The sequence below is a fragment of the Canis lupus genome, chromosome 9, assembly GCF_003254725.2.
Source record: "Canis lupus dingo isolate Sandy chromosome 9, ASM325472v2, whole genome shotgun sequence".
Classification (NCBI taxonomy): Eukaryota; Metazoa; Chordata; class Mammalia; order Carnivora; family Canidae; genus Canis; species Canis lupus.
In genome coordinates, this window is record NC_064251.1 from 53,175,282 (window position 1) to 53,192,143 (window position 16,862).

General features: G+C 40.2%; 1 protein-coding gene across 14 annotated transcripts in view; it reads left to right on the plus strand.

The window, feature by feature from the left end:
• Positions 1–16,862, plus strand: part of SETX (senataxin) — an 80,937-nt gene that overhangs the window by 256 nt on the left and 63,819 nt on the right. For 3 of the 14 annotated variants that reach the window (XR_003147003.3, XR_003147002.3, XM_025475586.3), the window contains exons 1-6: positions 181–320; positions 977–1,092; positions 1,982–2,063; positions 6,043–6,226; positions 7,238–7,448; positions 9,763–9,872. Coding sequence is in view for 12 of the 14 variants with exons in the window: in XM_025475586.3 (XP_025331371.1) it covers positions 2,050–2,063; positions 6,043–6,226; positions 7,238–7,448; positions 9,763–9,872 (519 nt within the window). In the remaining 2 variants the exon portion in view is untranslated. Of the gene's footprint in view, positions 1–95; positions 321–976; positions 1,093–1,981; positions 2,064–6,013; positions 6,227–7,237; positions 7,449–9,762; positions 9,873–16,862 lie in introns of those variants that run through there. The other 11 variants (XM_025475583.3, XM_025475585.3, XM_049114950.1 and 8 more) reach the window with 10 other exon arrangements.

Sequence of the window (16,862 nt, forward strand, 5' to 3'; positions counted from 1 at the left end):
CACGGGCGCTCCCGATTGGCCGAGCCCGGCATCCCGGAAGTGACGTCGCACCCCGGCCTCCCGGCGGAGTCGGGGCGCCTCTCTTCCCACGTCCCGCCCCTCGTCGCACCAAAACAAGAAAGCGGCGGCCGGGGCGGGGCCTGCGCTTGGCGGACGCGGCGCGCCGGAGGTGGGGGGCGGGGCCTCCGCGCGCGGCGCCGCCGGGTTGGGTGGCCGGGTGGGGACGGAGGCTCCGGGGCGCTGTGCCGCACATCCGCCCTCGGCCGGCTGTTGAGCCGAGACATGGAGGTGGGCTAGCCGCCGACGCGAGGCCGAGCGGGGTGAGGAGAGCGGCGAGCTCGAGGCTGCGGGCCCGGCGGCCCTGAGCGCTCGCGCGGCTGGTGCGCGCGGGGCCGCGTGGAGTAACCGCCGCGGCGCGTGAGGCCCGGGCGGCGGGTGGGGGAGGGGCGGCGCGAGCGGGGCCGCTTCCTCAGCGGGGCCGCGGCCGGCGGCGGGAGCAGCCCGCGGGGCCGCCTGCAGCCGGGTCCCGGGACCCCCGGACCCCCGGACCCCCGCCCCTCCCTCGCCGTCGTCTCCCCCGCGGCCTCGTGCCAGCTGCCGTCGGTCTGGCCACTGCGTAGTTTGTTTGAGGATGAGTCGGGGGCTCTCCGGAGACCGCGTCGGTCCTCGCGCCCCGGGGTCCTGCTCCCCGTTTCGGAGAGAGTGCTGGTCCCGGTGGCGCCCCCCTTCGCCCTGAAGGTCCCGGGGCTGGAGGGGGCGGAGGGCGCGGTTGCCCGACGCTCGCCGACCGGGGGTGTGGGCGAGGTGCCGGGCCGTAGCCGTCCGTGCGCGGGGACCACTTGCCCGGGCCGGGCCCGCGGGCGGGCGGGCGGATTGGCAGCATCTGCCTCCACTCTGTAGGGTTAACGAGAATGACGCTCACATGTTGTAGCGAAGCCACTTCGTCAGTTTCGTTTTGTTTTCTCTCTTATTTCAGAAATGTTATTTTGGGGCCAGACTCTGGGTATATAGGAGTGCAAATTCTCACCCGTTCACAGATAAGCCTAGGAGTCTCGACTGAGAGGATCACTTCTCTGTAGGCCATTAGCCCAGGTAATTATTTTCTAAAGAAACATTTAAGACGTTTTTCTGTCGCTGAATGTGTGTCAAGCACTGGAGTAAAACTACACAGAACGGATCGCTGCCCCGATGGACTCAGGGTGGGTGGGGATGGAGCAAGTAGGCGGTGGGGGTGGGGACGCAAACCAGCCACAGAGGCACGGGCAGGGTCCTCACGGGCGGAAGGGGGGGTGGGGACGCCCAGGGACGCTCTGCACACGGTAGCTCTCAGAGCTCTGTCAGAACCACCGGGACGTCGTTTTAAAATAGGAACCTGGATTTTATGTCTCCTCTCCTTAAGCTCCTTTGCTAACTCCGGTGTGCATTTAGGGTTAAAAACGAGGCAGGGGGACACAGGGCAGATTCGGTTCTCAAGGCAGGAAGGAGCTTCTGTAAAGGGAGGGAAATGCCAAACACTATGAAGCATTTTAGGAAGAGCAAGTGAGGGAGGATGGCAGGAAATGCTGAAGCTGGTTAGGGAGGGCCTTCTGTGAGGAGGTCAAAAATCTGAATTTTATTCTCAAGCTGTGAGAATTGAAAGCTTACTTTTCGCTTTACCCTTCAGCATTTTGGAGGGAGAATTCATTGGTGATGGATGAAACAAGAGCCAGAGACATTATTTAGGCTTCTGTAACGCACACAAATAGTGGAAATGTATTCTACTAAGACGGTGGCAGCGTCACTGAGAGTGAAGTACAGATGTAATCAAGGGGATAGACTTGATGGAATTTATCAGTGTGGGGGCTCAGGGTAGAGACTGTACATGGGTAATTACCAGGTTACTGATTTGAAAACTGTAGAGATAGTGATGTCATGAATATAGGGCACACAGGGCAGGTTAACAGATACAAGGGAGGGGTTTTATTCTGTTTTTGTCTTTGAGGTGCCTGTGAGGTGACTAGAAGTTAACTTCGTGCAGCTGGATATTGAACGTATCTGAGAGGCTAGGCTATGCTTCAAAAGAGGCAAGTAATAAACGTCTGGGATTTGGTAATAGATTGTTAGGGACTTGGACTGCTTATTTCAACATGCAGTGAAATGTAAAGGTGGAAGCCAGACTGCCAGGGAGCTGAGGAAGTGAATCGAGATTACTTTTTTTCAAGAAGTTTAGCTGAGAAAGGTAGAGGGAAGTGATTGCCGGCTAATAGTGAGAAATGGCCCCAGGGCACGTTGGTCCTACTTCTGGCAAAGTGTCCTATTTTATTGACACATTGGCTCCCTTTTTGATGCTCACGGTGTGGCTCTTCTGTAGTTTGAGGGTTCCCTGGGCACTGCCATCTATGGCTTAGTAATGGTTCCAAGCAGTTGAAATCTGAAATGAACAAAACTGACTTTCAGAAGAACTAAGTTGTGCAAAAACTTACATGCTTTGTGGTCATCTACCTGCAGTTTTCCCTTAAAAATAAAAATTTACATTATGTGCCTCATTTAGATTTTTTTGGGCTCACCTATCAGGCCAATGATGATTTTAGATTTAGGGATATAACCACCCATTTTTATGGCCTTTTGAGAGGAATCATGGAAACTTTTTTCTGCTGTTGACCTGCTCTATCCTACATTTTGGGGTATGGGAGAAGGCTAGCTCTTTGAGTGAAATAAAAAGACTCCTTAATTTTCTTAATGGAAAGTTTTTTTGGCTAAGTGTTAATTTTATTTTGTTTTGTTTTTAAATGATTTTATTTACTTATTCATGAGAGACACAGAGAGAAACAGGCAGAGGGAGAAGCAGGCTCCATGCAGGGAGCCCGATGTGGGACTTGATCCCCATACTTCGGGGTCATGCCCTGAGGAGAAGGCAGATAGTCGATCGCTGAGCCACCCAGGCGTCCCCAATTTTTTCAGTTTTGATTGACTGCACAAATCCTGCTTGATACAACAACCATTGAGAAGTCTCCAAGGAGTTTCACTTTCTGTTTTTAGATCTTCTAAGTTCACTCCCCACTTTGAATTAGATCACCAGAAAAAAACAGCCTCTGCAGACTTTTAACTTCTAATATTGTGATATTGGTCTTTTAATGTAAGAAACTCTTTCTTTGAATAATTTTATATTATTCAAAACCATAATACCCATTTTGCTATTTGGTGTTCCCTAGTTGGCTGTACACTTGCCACAGGGTAGGCATTAGTAGAAAAAAATTGAATTAGAATTAGTATCAGGAAGGAGTAGGATTCTCCAGCTGAACTAGCCTACTTCTTAAAAATTTTTCAAGTGAGCAGTGTCTACCTCACGTTATTTTTGTTCCTGCATTTCGGGAAGCTCCTCATTTAGGACTTAGTGAAATAGTCTTTTTTTTTTTTTTAACTTTTTATTTATTTATGATAGTCTCACACACAGAGAAAGAGAGGCAGAGACAGGCAGAGGGAGAAGCAGGCTCCATGCACCGGGAGCCCGACGTGGGATTCGATACCGGGTCTCCAGGATCGCGCCCTGGGCCAAAGGCAGGCGCCAAACCGCTGCGCCACCCAGGGATCCCCGTGAAATAGTCTTCTAAATGAGTTTTGATTTGTCCTTTTTAATGTCCTTTTCTGTATGTTTTCTAAATGTCCCTTTTTGTTTGTCCTCTTCAGCTTTAATGTTGAAAGCCACCCTGAGTTCTTTTAAGAACTTAGCATGAGAAAAGCATACAATTAGTACTTAATAAATTTAAAAACCTCACATGACAGATGCATGTATTTGATTTTACTGAACGCATTTTTACATGATTCTTTAATCGATAAAAAAACATAATTAAAAAAAAAATCCGCTTCTTTTAGGAACTGGCATTATGCCAAAAAAGCCTCAGCAGTGAAATAAAATTTCTATCAAGATGTCATTAATTTTCCATTAGCAGAGATTTTTGTACTCTTGAGCTTCAGGATAATGCATTTATTTGACAACATCACACTGCTGTGTTTCTGTACCCAAATATTCAATGACTTGGTCATGTTTCTTACTTAACCTTTTAGTGTCTTTTCTCCCTCCCTGAAAGGAAATTTTTTAGACCTTTTTTCCTATGAATTTCCCATGAATTTTTTTTCTTTTTTTTTCTTCCCCATGAATTTTAAACCACCAATACATTATATATCTCTTTAGGTATTTTATGCATATCTGTGCCTTCACATAAAGAGAGGTAGGACTGTTTTGTGTCCCACTAACCAGTTTTTGTCTCCTTGAGGATGATGTCACCACTGATGACAAATGCCTGGGTTAGGTCCATCCAGTTATGAAATGGCCTTATTGTTGGTGGACACTTGGGTTTCTGACTTGTTTCCCATTAATTAGGCTGATATTTTACATTTGTTGGATAGTTAATTTGAGGTTAAATTTCTGTAGATCAGGCTTGTTGGATATTTTCCTGGCCTGATTCCAATAAATCATTTTCGTAGGAAAGAACACTTGCTTCATTCCTCATAGGTGGCGTTTTCTTCCTTGTTGCAGACCGGCTCTTAGTTGTATAGGTAAGGGTCACTTTGGCTTTGTCCGATGTTTTCCTCGAGCATGGACTGGACATACGGGTTTTGGAGAAGCATCTCACAAGGTTGAAGTTCCTTCCTCAGTACATTATGTGAGAGGTTATCAACTCTGGGGTTGTGAGCCTTGATTACTTGGTTAATTAGTTTGTATTTGCCAGATGTCTCCACTGTAATGTTACAGTATCCCCCTTTTCCATACTCCATTTTTTGACAGTGAGTCACCAAGTCCACCCACACTCAAGATGTACCTCTTGGAAGAGAGAGTATCTATATGTATTACTTGGAATTCTTCTGTAAGGAAGGTTGCTCTCCCACCTTTATTTATTCATTCATTTATATTGGAATGGATTCATGTGTATCTATACTGTGCGGTATAATCCACAATTACATTGTTCGATTTTGTTGATCAGATTGTTTCAGTTTTGGTCATCCAGAGCTCTTTCAGGTTGACTTCTATGTTCCTTTGACATGCCCACATCCTTTTGTATTTTGATTACTTTATGATACTTCGAGGCTCACCTTGTATTTTTGTTTAGCCATTATACACTGCTTACTAATTGCGAGCTTTGTATTTACTTTTATATGCATTTACTTAGGGATAAAAAGATTGCATCTTTTTTTATTACAGCTCATTATTACAGCTCATCTTTGGATTTTGCCTTCCATCCTGTTTGCTAATCCACTCTGTCATGCTGTCTGTAGTTCTCATAAACCTGCCTCATTCGTGTATCTTTACTCAAATCTTTTGACACATTTGGTTCTTGGGATTTCCTCATTTCCTGGTACCTTCCTGTTACTTTGCTCTTTTTGACACTGCTAAGGTTTGGAAAATTACTTTATCTTAACCCTTTCACATGAGTTTGGTGGAGGCTCTGGTGGTATACAAACAAAAAATTGGAGACAGTCAAAAATTCTAAGTAACAAACTTAGTAGCAATAGATGATTAACATTTGTAGCTGTTATAGTTTACAATGGGTTATGGGCAGCAGTTCATACACATATGTGCAGATTCTTGTATCCATACTTTTTAAACCAGAGAAAGTTCCCTGAGTTTTTGTTACTGGTATGAATTAATACTTAAAGGTTTTTACTTTTTCACGGGTTTCTGGAAAACATGTCTTCTAGGAATGTAAAGGTTCCCTGAACTTTTGACTTGACTCCAGTATATCACTAGAACACCGTAATCATTGATAAGTCTCTGTCTCTATAATTTTCCATCAATACTTCCCAGTTTTGAGCTTTATCTGTAGTACAATTATGTATTACATGATGTTTTTTACTAAGTGCTTTGCCTCATATTTTTTTTACATGTCAAAGGTAAAGTTTTTTTAAAAAGGGCTTAAATTTGAGTTTAGTCAGTCATTGATAAGCTGGCAGAACATTCTGGATATGGTGGAGTCACATGCTTAGTTGGAGACAACAGTCACACAGAAGAGGCCTGAAGTATTTTTTTTTTTTTTAGTCTTTAGATGTTGTCTTTTCTGGATGCAGGTGCAGAATGAGCACATGTTGTTGGTGTACGCCAGGTGGCATTTCCACCGTTGACTTCCTGCAGCGGTATGCATCCAAGATCTACTCCAGTGAGTTTCAAACAGCTGATGAAGACCTCTGCTACTGCTTAGAGTGTGTGACTGAATACCACAAAGCAAGGGATGAGCTGCCATTCTTGCATGAGGTAATTTACATTTGATGGACAGTACTTTTCAGAGCTTGGTAATGATGAAGAGAAAAAACTGTGAACTCTTTTGGAAGCATTCAGGAAACAAGATTGACAGATGGAATTGAATTGAAACCTAAAGCAGAATTTTAGGATCACTCGCTTTTAGTCATTGTGCTATAAAGCAATTTTATGACTTGATGTATGGAGTCTTTTTAGTTTATGTTTTTAAGTCTGTATATTTGACAGTGTTGCATTCATGTGTCTAAATGGCTTGGGTTGTTTTTTTATTGGTTGATTCTTTTTTCTCTTTTCATTTTTTAACGGGTAAATGGTATAAACTTCTAAGGGCAAGTATATTTGCTGGTCATAGTGACCAGAGTGAAACAAATTTAAAAATGTGGCTTTGAATATTTGTTTTATTACATGAAAAACACAATCAGACTGTAGAGATACGTACAGATATATAGGTAGGAGGAGAGGTTAATTATGAATCTATTGAGAAATTTTTTGTATTTACAGTTTCCTAGTTACTAAAGCTAACCAGTATCTTTATGCTGACGCTAATTTTTAAGGTGGGTACCTGTGGCTAGTCCATGGAAGTGAAGACAGAGAAGCTCCAACTTCTCATCCCCTCCTACCTTTTTGTGGGGAGTGGATGGTGGAGCTCATCGCAGGACTTGAACTCATGACCCTGAGATTAAGACCCGTGATCAAGAGTTCGATGCTTAACCAGTTGAGGCACCAGGTGCCCTATCATTCCCTTTTTAATAGTTGATAAGGGATGTTGAGATACTTATAGCAAAACTCTGCAAGAGCAGTGTTTACACACCTCATGCTGCATGTAGTCATGTATCATAAGAGTGGCCTTGTTTTAGTGACTGTTTCTTCAGATAAATCTAATGTGATATCTACTGCTTCTTTAAACTGTATTTTTGTACTCAGAAAGGTTTCTAAAAAGATCATGACATCCAGTATTTTGTTGATAGTAAGATATAAAACATGCAACTGATTTTTCTTTTTCTGTAGGTTTTATGGGAATTAGAAACCTTACGTCTCATAAATCACTTTGAAAAATCCATGAAGGCAGAAATTGGAGACGATGATGAATTGTATATAGTAGACAATAATGGAGAGGCACAGCTGTTTGACTTTACTGGCCAAGACTTTGAAAATAAGCTTCGAGTTCCTCTTCTTGAAATACTGAAATATCCTTATCTGCTTTTACATGAGCGTGTTAGTGAGTATCATGGGTGTTAAACAAGTTTTATTAGTCTTTTTTTTTTTTTTTAATATTTCACCTGTTTATTCATGAGAGACACACACAGAGAGAGAGGCAGAGACACAGGCAGAAGGAGAAGCAGGCTTCATGCAGGGAGCCCAATGTGGGACTCGATCCCGAGACTCTAGGATCACGCCCTGGGCGGAAGGCAGGCCTTAAACCGCTGAGCCACCCAGGGAGCCCGTTTTATTAGTCTTATTTTAAGAATTGTAAGAAGTTTTATCTATATTGAAAATTTGCTTGTTAAAGTTTTAGGATATTAATTAGGATATTTAATAGTTTTTCCCAATATTTAGTATGGAAGTTTCAAACATACAGAAAAGTGAATGATATGGTGAATGCCATATATTCAGCACATAGATTCTATAGTTGCTAACATCTTGCCGTATTTTATCACACATTTATTTATCCTTCAGTTAATTTTCATTCTTGTAATTTGTCTGTAGCAGAGTTTTTCAACGTTGGCACTAATTGGTATTTTGGACTGGGCACTTGGTTGTGGGGGCTGTGCTGTCTGTTATAGGATGTTAGTGGTATCGCTGGCCTCTTCTCTACTAGGTGCCAGTAGCACTCTGCTCTTCCCCCCTACCTGGATTGTGACAACCAAACTGTCTCCACATATTGCCAGGTGTCCCTTGAGCATTGAGGGGGCAGGAGTGGAGAGAGGCAAAACCATCCATGGTTGAGAACTACAGGTCTGTAGTAATTTCCACTAATTACTGCAGTATGGCATATTACAGCTGCCTAGATTTGGGTCATTTATATTAGCATTTCTTAACATGAATCTCACAAAAGTAAAGACATTTTTGTGATCCTTTTTCCCCCCACAAATAGCAATACCTTTAAGTAATCTAGTATGTAGTCCGTATTCAGATGTTCCTCATAGTTGCAAAATGAGGTTTTTGGCAGGTTTGCCTAAATAAGAAACCAATCAGGGACCCATATATTACATGGGTTCATATTTTGTATATCTCTTTAAATCCAAAACCATCAACTTGTACACATTTTCTTTCTTTTTCCTTTCCTTTCCTTTCCTTTCCTTTCCTTTCCTTTCCTTTCCTTTCCTTTCCTTTCCTTTCCTTTCCTTTCCTTATTTTATTTATTTATTCATAAGAGAGGCAGAGACACAGGAAGAAGGAGAAGCAGGCTCCCTGCAAGGAGCCCGATGTGAGACTTGATCCTGGACCCCAGGATCACGCCTTGAGCCAAAGGCAGACGCTCAACCACTGAGCCACCCAGGCGTTCCTTTTTTTCTTTTATTTGCCATAACCTTGACTTATTGAGACCATATAGTTACCCTGTAGGATAATGCACTTTCTGGATTTTTCAGATTGCTTCCTTGTGATGTTAATTTCTTTGTTCTTTGTATTTTCAGTAAACTGAAAAGATCTTAAAAGTCTTGGTTAGGTACGTCAATTGTTTCTAAATAAGTTCTAAATAATTAGGTTCTAAAATTCTAACAAGTCCGTTTCCAAGCATTTATTGATGGATACTGTATCCAAGAAAAATACAGGAATGATCATTTTTCACCAAACAAACACACCTATGTAGCCAGCACCCAAACAAACCATTAATAGGATCCAAGTGCTTCCTTCATGCTTTTCCAATCATTACCACTGTTCCCCAAAGCTGTCTTCTATCACTAACAATGCTCATAGAAGTTTGAGAAATTAAAGATAAGGTAAATGTAGGACATTTCTCAAAGATTAGTGTGAAGATTTCCGTAAAGCAACAGAAACAGAACAGTGCAAGCCTGGATAGACTTGTGAGATGGTGTTGAGTCCAGAAATGAACCAATCATATTTGGGAAGCTTGTTTGATGATGGTAGCTTTTCCAAGCATTGGAGAAAGTGGAGTAGTCAATAAATGAGGGTAGGACAAAATAGCCATTTTGGGGAAAAGCTCACTTTATCATGCTAATACCAAATAAAGCCCATGTGGATCAAAATGCAAAATACTAATGGACTAGACTTATAACCATACTTCTAAAAAGATACCCTTTGGATATAATTATGCCAAGTGTAAAAAAAAATGTGTATATCAGGAAAGAATAGTTCATAGGAGCACACTGTGATCAATTACGCTTAGCTTAGTCTTTCAGATAGGTAAATACTGTTATGCAATGGGCATTTTTAATGCCTCGTTTTTTTTAAAAAAAGAACTAGTTTATTTATAGAACAACCAAAGGAAAAAAGAGTCCCCAGATTTAGGGACTCTTGATAAGCTGATAATATTTATATCTTGTATCTACTGTCTTATATTTTCTATTTAGGTGAACTGTGTGTTGAAGCACTTTGTCGGATGGAACAAGCTAATTGCTCCTTTCAGGTTTTTGACAAACATCCAGGCATCTATCTGTTTTTGGTCCATCCCAATGAAATGGTGAGTATGAGTGGTAGGCAATGAAAGGACATAGGTTTTGCACATAGCTCGCTATAATAGAGAGTTTGGGGTATATTTTGTTTAAAATATTAAACTGTTAAGTGTATAATCATAGCTCTCAAAAGGTAAATGTTTCTGTGGACCAGCAATGGAGCAGAAACAGAAAGTGACCAGTGGTGGAAACCTGTAGGCCTAGGTGGCTGTAGGTAGCTGGGGATATAGTTTGTCAGGCTAATAGGAATTCAGTCAAGGCCTGTGCTCAACATGAAGGTGAGAGACTCCCCTGCCTGTGCAAGAAAGTTGCAGAAAGTATAGCCAGGAGCCCTCTGGGTCTGGCCTTGTACAGCTGTATAGAAGCAGGTCCAGCTGAGCACCCAGGACCTGGGCCCTGCACTCACGGGCTTCGAGACTGATTCTGCAGTGTCCCTTAAGTGACCATTGGTTGGGAGTTCTGAGCTGCTAGTGTTAGAGTGCTGAATGAAGTACTTGAGAGAGAAGAATTCAGATGTTGTTGGGAATATATAAAATTGATAGAATACTGTGATAAAGTTTATTAATTAAAAAAGAAACCCACTAAGATCAAGGAAAGTGAATTGATCAATAACTTGGACTAGGTAGTATCAGTGTGATAGGGTTGGCAGGCAAGAAGATGATGAAAGACGCGAAAGTATGCATGCTAGGTTTTCAACTGGCTAGGGCAAAAAAGCTAGATAGTGACTTATTTCAAATGATGGATTTATTTTTAAAATGCTTTAAAAGAAATTGCAAAAAAATAGTTCATACCTATAAACAGGTTTAAACATAACAATATTTAATGTAAGAAGGCTGAAGTTGTCAGTTAAAAGACAAGACTGGATTACAAAAGAAAATCCATATCTTTATTTCTAAGAAAAGCGCACCTAAAACATAGGGTACAAAAAGGTTGATGTAAGAGATGGGAAAACAATAGGCAAATACCTAAACAAAGCAGTGAAGCTATTGTAATATCAAATAAAACAGACATTTAGACAAGGATGGATAAGGTTACTTACTACATAGGAACAAAATTTAGAAAAAAAAAAAAAAAAAAAAGGAACAAAATTTAGTTCATCAAGGCCATATAGCATTTTAAAATAAGTAATATGCTAATTAAAATAGCCTCAAAAGACGCAGTTATTGGTAGAACTACAAGAAGGGATAGTAGATTCGTTATTATAAAAGATTTCCACGTCCTTTTTTTCAGTATTGAAATCAGTAGACAAAACAAAAACAAAAACAAAAAAACCCCAGCAAGAAAGGGAATATGCATATAGACTAGTTTACAAACATAGCTTAATAGATATATATGTGAGCTGGGCATCTAACCATTTTTTCAAATATACGTTGAACATGACAAAAGTGATCACATAGCCATGATAAATTTTTTTCTTTTTTTTTAAGATTTTATTTATTTATTCATAGAGACACACACACACAGAGAAAGAGAGAGGCAGAGATACAGGCAGAGGGAGAAGCAGGCTCCATGCAGGAACCCCAATGTGGGACTTAATCCCCAGACTCCAGGATCATGCCCTGAGCTCAAGGCAGGCACCAAACCGCTGAGCCACCCAGGGATCCCCAAGATAAATGTTTCAACACATTTCAAGGACTGCCATGATCTCTGATCATAACACAGTTTATATAGAAGTTAATGAAAAGATGAATGAGTTTCCACATTTTGAAATTAACACATACTAAAAAAGAAATCATCAAGACTTAAGAATATCTAGAACTGAATCATAATGAAGATGCTACGTAAAAAAAATTATAGGATGTAGCAGAAGAGGTGCTTTCAGGAAAATTTATATCTTTAATTATGGAAAAGAAGAAAGCTTCCAAATTAATAAGCTGATTATTCATAATAGATTATCCTGCTTTTATGTATGTACTCCAGAAAAAGAATACTCTTAAATTTTTTCTATGAAGCCATTATGATACTTATAATAAAAACAAAACACCTAACACATTAAGGGTAAATTATGGTCATTAATGTAGATACAAAAATCCTAAACAAAATACTAGAAAATTTGTAAAGAGAATTTCACCTTAGTAACAAGTTAAAAAATCCATATGTTAGATACAGAAAAACCATTTGATAAAATTCAATGCCCATTCAGATTAAAAATGCTTATCAGATCGGAACGGAAGGGAATTCTAAGATACCTGAAGAAAACATTATCCAAATTGACTTAACTTTTAGTGAATCATTCTTTTTGTTATTTTTTTTTATTTCTTATTTTTTAAAATAAAAGAGACACAGGCAGAGGGAGAAGTAGGCTCCCTAGAGGGAGCCCAATATGGGACTTGATCCCGGGATCAGAATCTGAGCCGAAGGGAGATAGTCAACCACTGAGCCACCCAGGCATCCCGTGAAGCATTCCCTTTAAAATCAAAAGTAAAAAAATTAAAATGAAAAATCAAATCAAATCAAAAGTAGACAAGGGTGTTCACTATCACTTTTTGTAGTGTTGGCTTTTTGTCGATGCAGTAAAAAAAAAAAAAGAAAATGAAATTAAGAGGCATTAGAATTTGAAAGGAAGAAATAAAATCCTATAATTTGCAACAATAAGATCATTTACATAGGAAACCTTGAAGAATCTACAAATTTTGAGAAATAGGTGTTTATTTAATAAGGTAACTAGATAAAAGATTTTTTTTTTTAAGATTTTATTTATTTATTCATGAGAGTCACAGAAAGAGAGAGAGGCAGACACAGGCAGAGGGAGAAGCAGGCTCCATGCAGGGAGGCTGATATGGGACTCGATCCCAGGACTCCAGGATCACACCCTGGGCCAAAGGCTGATACCAAACTGCTGAGCCACCCAGGGATCCCCAAAAGATGTATTTATAGAAGTCAGTAGTCTTTCTCTACACAGTCAGCCAAAAATTAACAAAGATAAGTTTCCATTTATTATAGATTGACAAAAATATTAAATACCCAAGCATAAATCTAACAGATATAAAACTTCCACAGGAAAAATCACAGAACTTAATTAACAAATGAAAGGAAACCTATATAAGAAAGACCCTGTGTTCATGGATAAGAAGGTTTAGGGGGATCCCTGGATGGCTCAGTGGTTTAGCGCCTGCCTTTGGCCCAGGGCGCAATCCTGGAGTCCCGGAATCGAGTCCCAGGTCGGGCTCCTGGCATGGAGCCTGCTTCTCCCTCCTCCTGTGTCTCTGCCTCTCTCTCTCTCTCTCTGTCTATCATAAGTAAATAAATCTTAAAAAAAAAAAAAAGGTTTAGTAACAAAGATCTGGTCATTTGCTCCAGATCTATAGATTCAGTGTTTTAAATAAATTACAGCAGAGTTCTTTTTTTTTTTTTTTTTTTTTTTTTTTTTTAACAGCAGAGTTCTTGATGTAATATATTAAGATGGTTCTAAAACATGTATATAGAAGAGGAAGGATCCAAAGTTGCCAAGTTGTTTCTGAAGACTAGGGAGACTTACTATGAAACTATGGTAATTGAGACCGTGTGATATTAGTGTACAGACAGACACTTTGGCCAGTGGAGTAGAATAAAGACTCAGATTCACTGATACTTAGATCTTTGGTATTTGATAGAGATGATACATAAGATCAATGGGAAAAAGGAGTGGAAATGGAAATATACAAAGATATCTCTATGGGGAGAATCATATATATACATTCACACACACAGACATACAGATAAACATTTTTTTAAAAGATTTTTGTTTATTTATTCATGAGACAGAGAGGCAGAGGGAGAAGGAGGCTCCTTGTAGGGAGTCCAATGTGGGACTCCATCCCAGACCCGGGATCACATCCTGAGCCAAAGGCAGATGCTTTACTGCTGAGCTACCCAGGCGTCCCGAGAATCATATATTTGAATCATATACTTAAATCATCATGTATTTAAAAACTCTAAATGGATTAAATGGCAAAAATAAAATGGCAAAAGTCTTGGCAGAAAATACACATATATGTCATTTAGATCTTAGGGCGAGATCATTGGTAATGAAAGGAAGGTTGATAAATGTAACTATATCAAAATTAAGAACTTTTATCAAAGACATCTTAAAGTGAAAAGACAAGTTAAAAATTGGGAGAAGCTATAAATAACACCAAAACCCCAGAAAGAAAAATGGAAGAAGACCTGAACAGGCATTTTCCTGGAAGAGAAAGCACCTGTGGCCAATAGACATATGAAGGAAAATTTGACATTAATAACAAGGAAATAGTAAAACCACAGTGAATATTCTGTGGTATGTGCGAGTTTGATGCTACTAGTATTAGGATGTGGATCTGTAGGACCTCGTTATTGCTGGTAGAAGTGTAAATCAGGGCAACCACTTTGGAGAGTAGTTTAGCTTCATCTAAATTTGAATATTCATATGTCCTGCGATGCAGTAGTCTCATAACTGAGTGTATATGTAAGAGAGAGATACTCTTGAACATTTGTAACAGGAGGCATATATAAGACATTTCATAGCACACTACTCAGAATTCACAAAACTTTCAAACAGCTGGGATGCCTGGTGGTGGAGGATCCATGAGTAAACTGAAATACCTTAACACAGAATGTCATGTAGCAATCTAAACAAACCATCAACTTGAAACAATAGGTGAATCCTGGTAACATAATATTAAGGGAAATAAAGTCTCTAAAGATTTCATATAGGAGGAAACCCTTTTTATAAAGTTAAAAATAAAACATTTATTTAGGAATATAGCTAGATGCCATAACTATTTCAGAAAACAAGCAAGGAGGATGAGGAACATGTTATTCGAGATGACGGTTACCTCAGGTTGGAAGGGGCAGGAAGATAGGGGGATGGGCCCCATATAATTAGATGCGTGTTATGGTAAATAGGGCCTTAGTTTTGTATTGGATGATGAGTTTATGGATGCATGTTGGATTAGTAATAAAATTTAAACGTGGGCTATGATGCATAGACCAAAGATGAAAGTGTCATAAATGAAAGATTATAGTCTTAATTTTGAGGTCTTCTTCCCTAACCCTCATCCAAAAAAGATGTCAGCAAAAGACTTCAATTTCTGGCAGTCTATTGTCTCTGTAAATTGAAAAATATTGCTCCTTCAGAACCCTTATATATGCCAGATAAAATATGACAGGTTTTATATGCTTGTCCAAGAAGGCAAGAGTGTAATGGACAGGGAACTGGAACCCAGAATAGAGGTGGACAGTGAAGCCACAGCCACCCAGAGAGGCATTAGCCAAAGTTGGTAAAACCTAAAAGTGTGGGTTTAACAGATGTATAGTGTGGCATTGGGATAGGGAGCTAGAGGCTCTACCATAAAACAGACTTTTGATGAGCCACACCTTCAGTCAAAAGGATAGTGGAAAATAATTCCGGGTGACAGAAATATGCCTGTCTCTGAAATCCGGGTGGGGAAAAAAAGGCTTCCATGAAAATTTTTAACCAAAGCCCTCTCTTCATAAGAGAAGTTCCTGTTTGCATGATACTTGCAGAAACCATTAGCAGCTCTTTCCAGAGAGACACATCATCAGCTGAGTCCTTGCCAGTTTCCCACGGATATATCCCAACTAATGGTGCCAAAATTAAAACAACAAAACTACTGTGCATGAGTGGTAATAAAAATAAGCAAGTGTACCCAAAGAATTCCTTTATTAGAATGAGCAGATACAGAATATCAAGTGCTTCAATAGGAGAGAGACTTAAAACCCATTATCAAAAGATCCAGGAGTATTTTTTAAGGATTAATTAAAATATGTAAAAATGAAACCAATTAAACACTTGGATTGAGTGGCTAGTTAAGTGTGGCTGAAGAGAGAATTCATGAATTTGGAAGGGTGAATAGGTTACTTAGCCAACGGACAAAGGGGTAGAGGGGGGAAAGCTGAAAAGGGCAGGATACAGTGGGAAGGTCTAATCTAGTTCACTCTGTTGGGAACAATATAGAGGCGATAGTGGTGTGTTACAAAGCCAGTGAAAGACTAATAAGCCTGCACAGAGATCCTGAGGTGGAAAGATAAAAGAAAAACCCACACCAACTCACACTATAGTAATACTTGAGGACACTGAAGACAGGGAAGTCTTAAAGGAGCCAGAGAAAAGATTGCCTACAGATGAGCTACAGTTAGCTTCTCAGTACAAGAGTAAAGCTAGAATGATAGTGGAGACTGTATCTTCCCTGTGCCGAAGAATGGTAGCTGTCGGATCTGGAACCAAGTGCACAAGAGAGAAGGGGAAATAAAGACCTTTCAAACTAGCTGGGGTGCTTTGCCACCAGCAGTCTCTGTGCAGAGTTAATGTCAAGCCTTTTCACGTCATTTGGACAATCCCAAGAATTCCATGACATGCCGCTTGTTTGGTTATGGGTTTTTCATGACAGTAAATATTTAGGTCCACTGTATTTCGGATGCACTATTGCATAGTTTCTGGATGCCAGCTCATTTTAAACCTTAGAGCAACTCTAAGGCAGGTCATGCCCACATCTCATAGATGAGGAAACCAAATCAGACTTGTCTAGTCACACAGGCTTGTGTGTGGTGGTCTGGGTGTATAGATGGGCAGCTGAACTCCAGAACTACTAGCTTTGGTTTTGTAACTGTTTGGAAATACCCTCACACTTTGAGAAAATGGTCAGAAAATAAAAACAGTAGAAAATATTATGTTTAATCTTAGGCCATAATCACTAATTGTTAGTGTTTCACTCCATTCAGTTTATCATTTGCTTTCAAGTTATACAGCTTTTTTTCCTGAACCATTTGTGTTTTTTTTAAAGATTTATTCATGAGAGACACAGAGAGAGGCAGAGACATAAGCAGAGGGAAAAGCAGGCTCTCGCAGGAGAGCATCCCTTTCCTGAACCATTTGAAAGTTGCTTGCATCCATCAGTGTGCTTTACCCCTAAATACATGCTGTGTATATCTGAAGAAGAGGCGCTTTTCTTTCTGTAACTACAGTGTTGTTACAAGCTTCAGGGAATTGAACACTGATCTAGTAATGTCCATCTTCATTT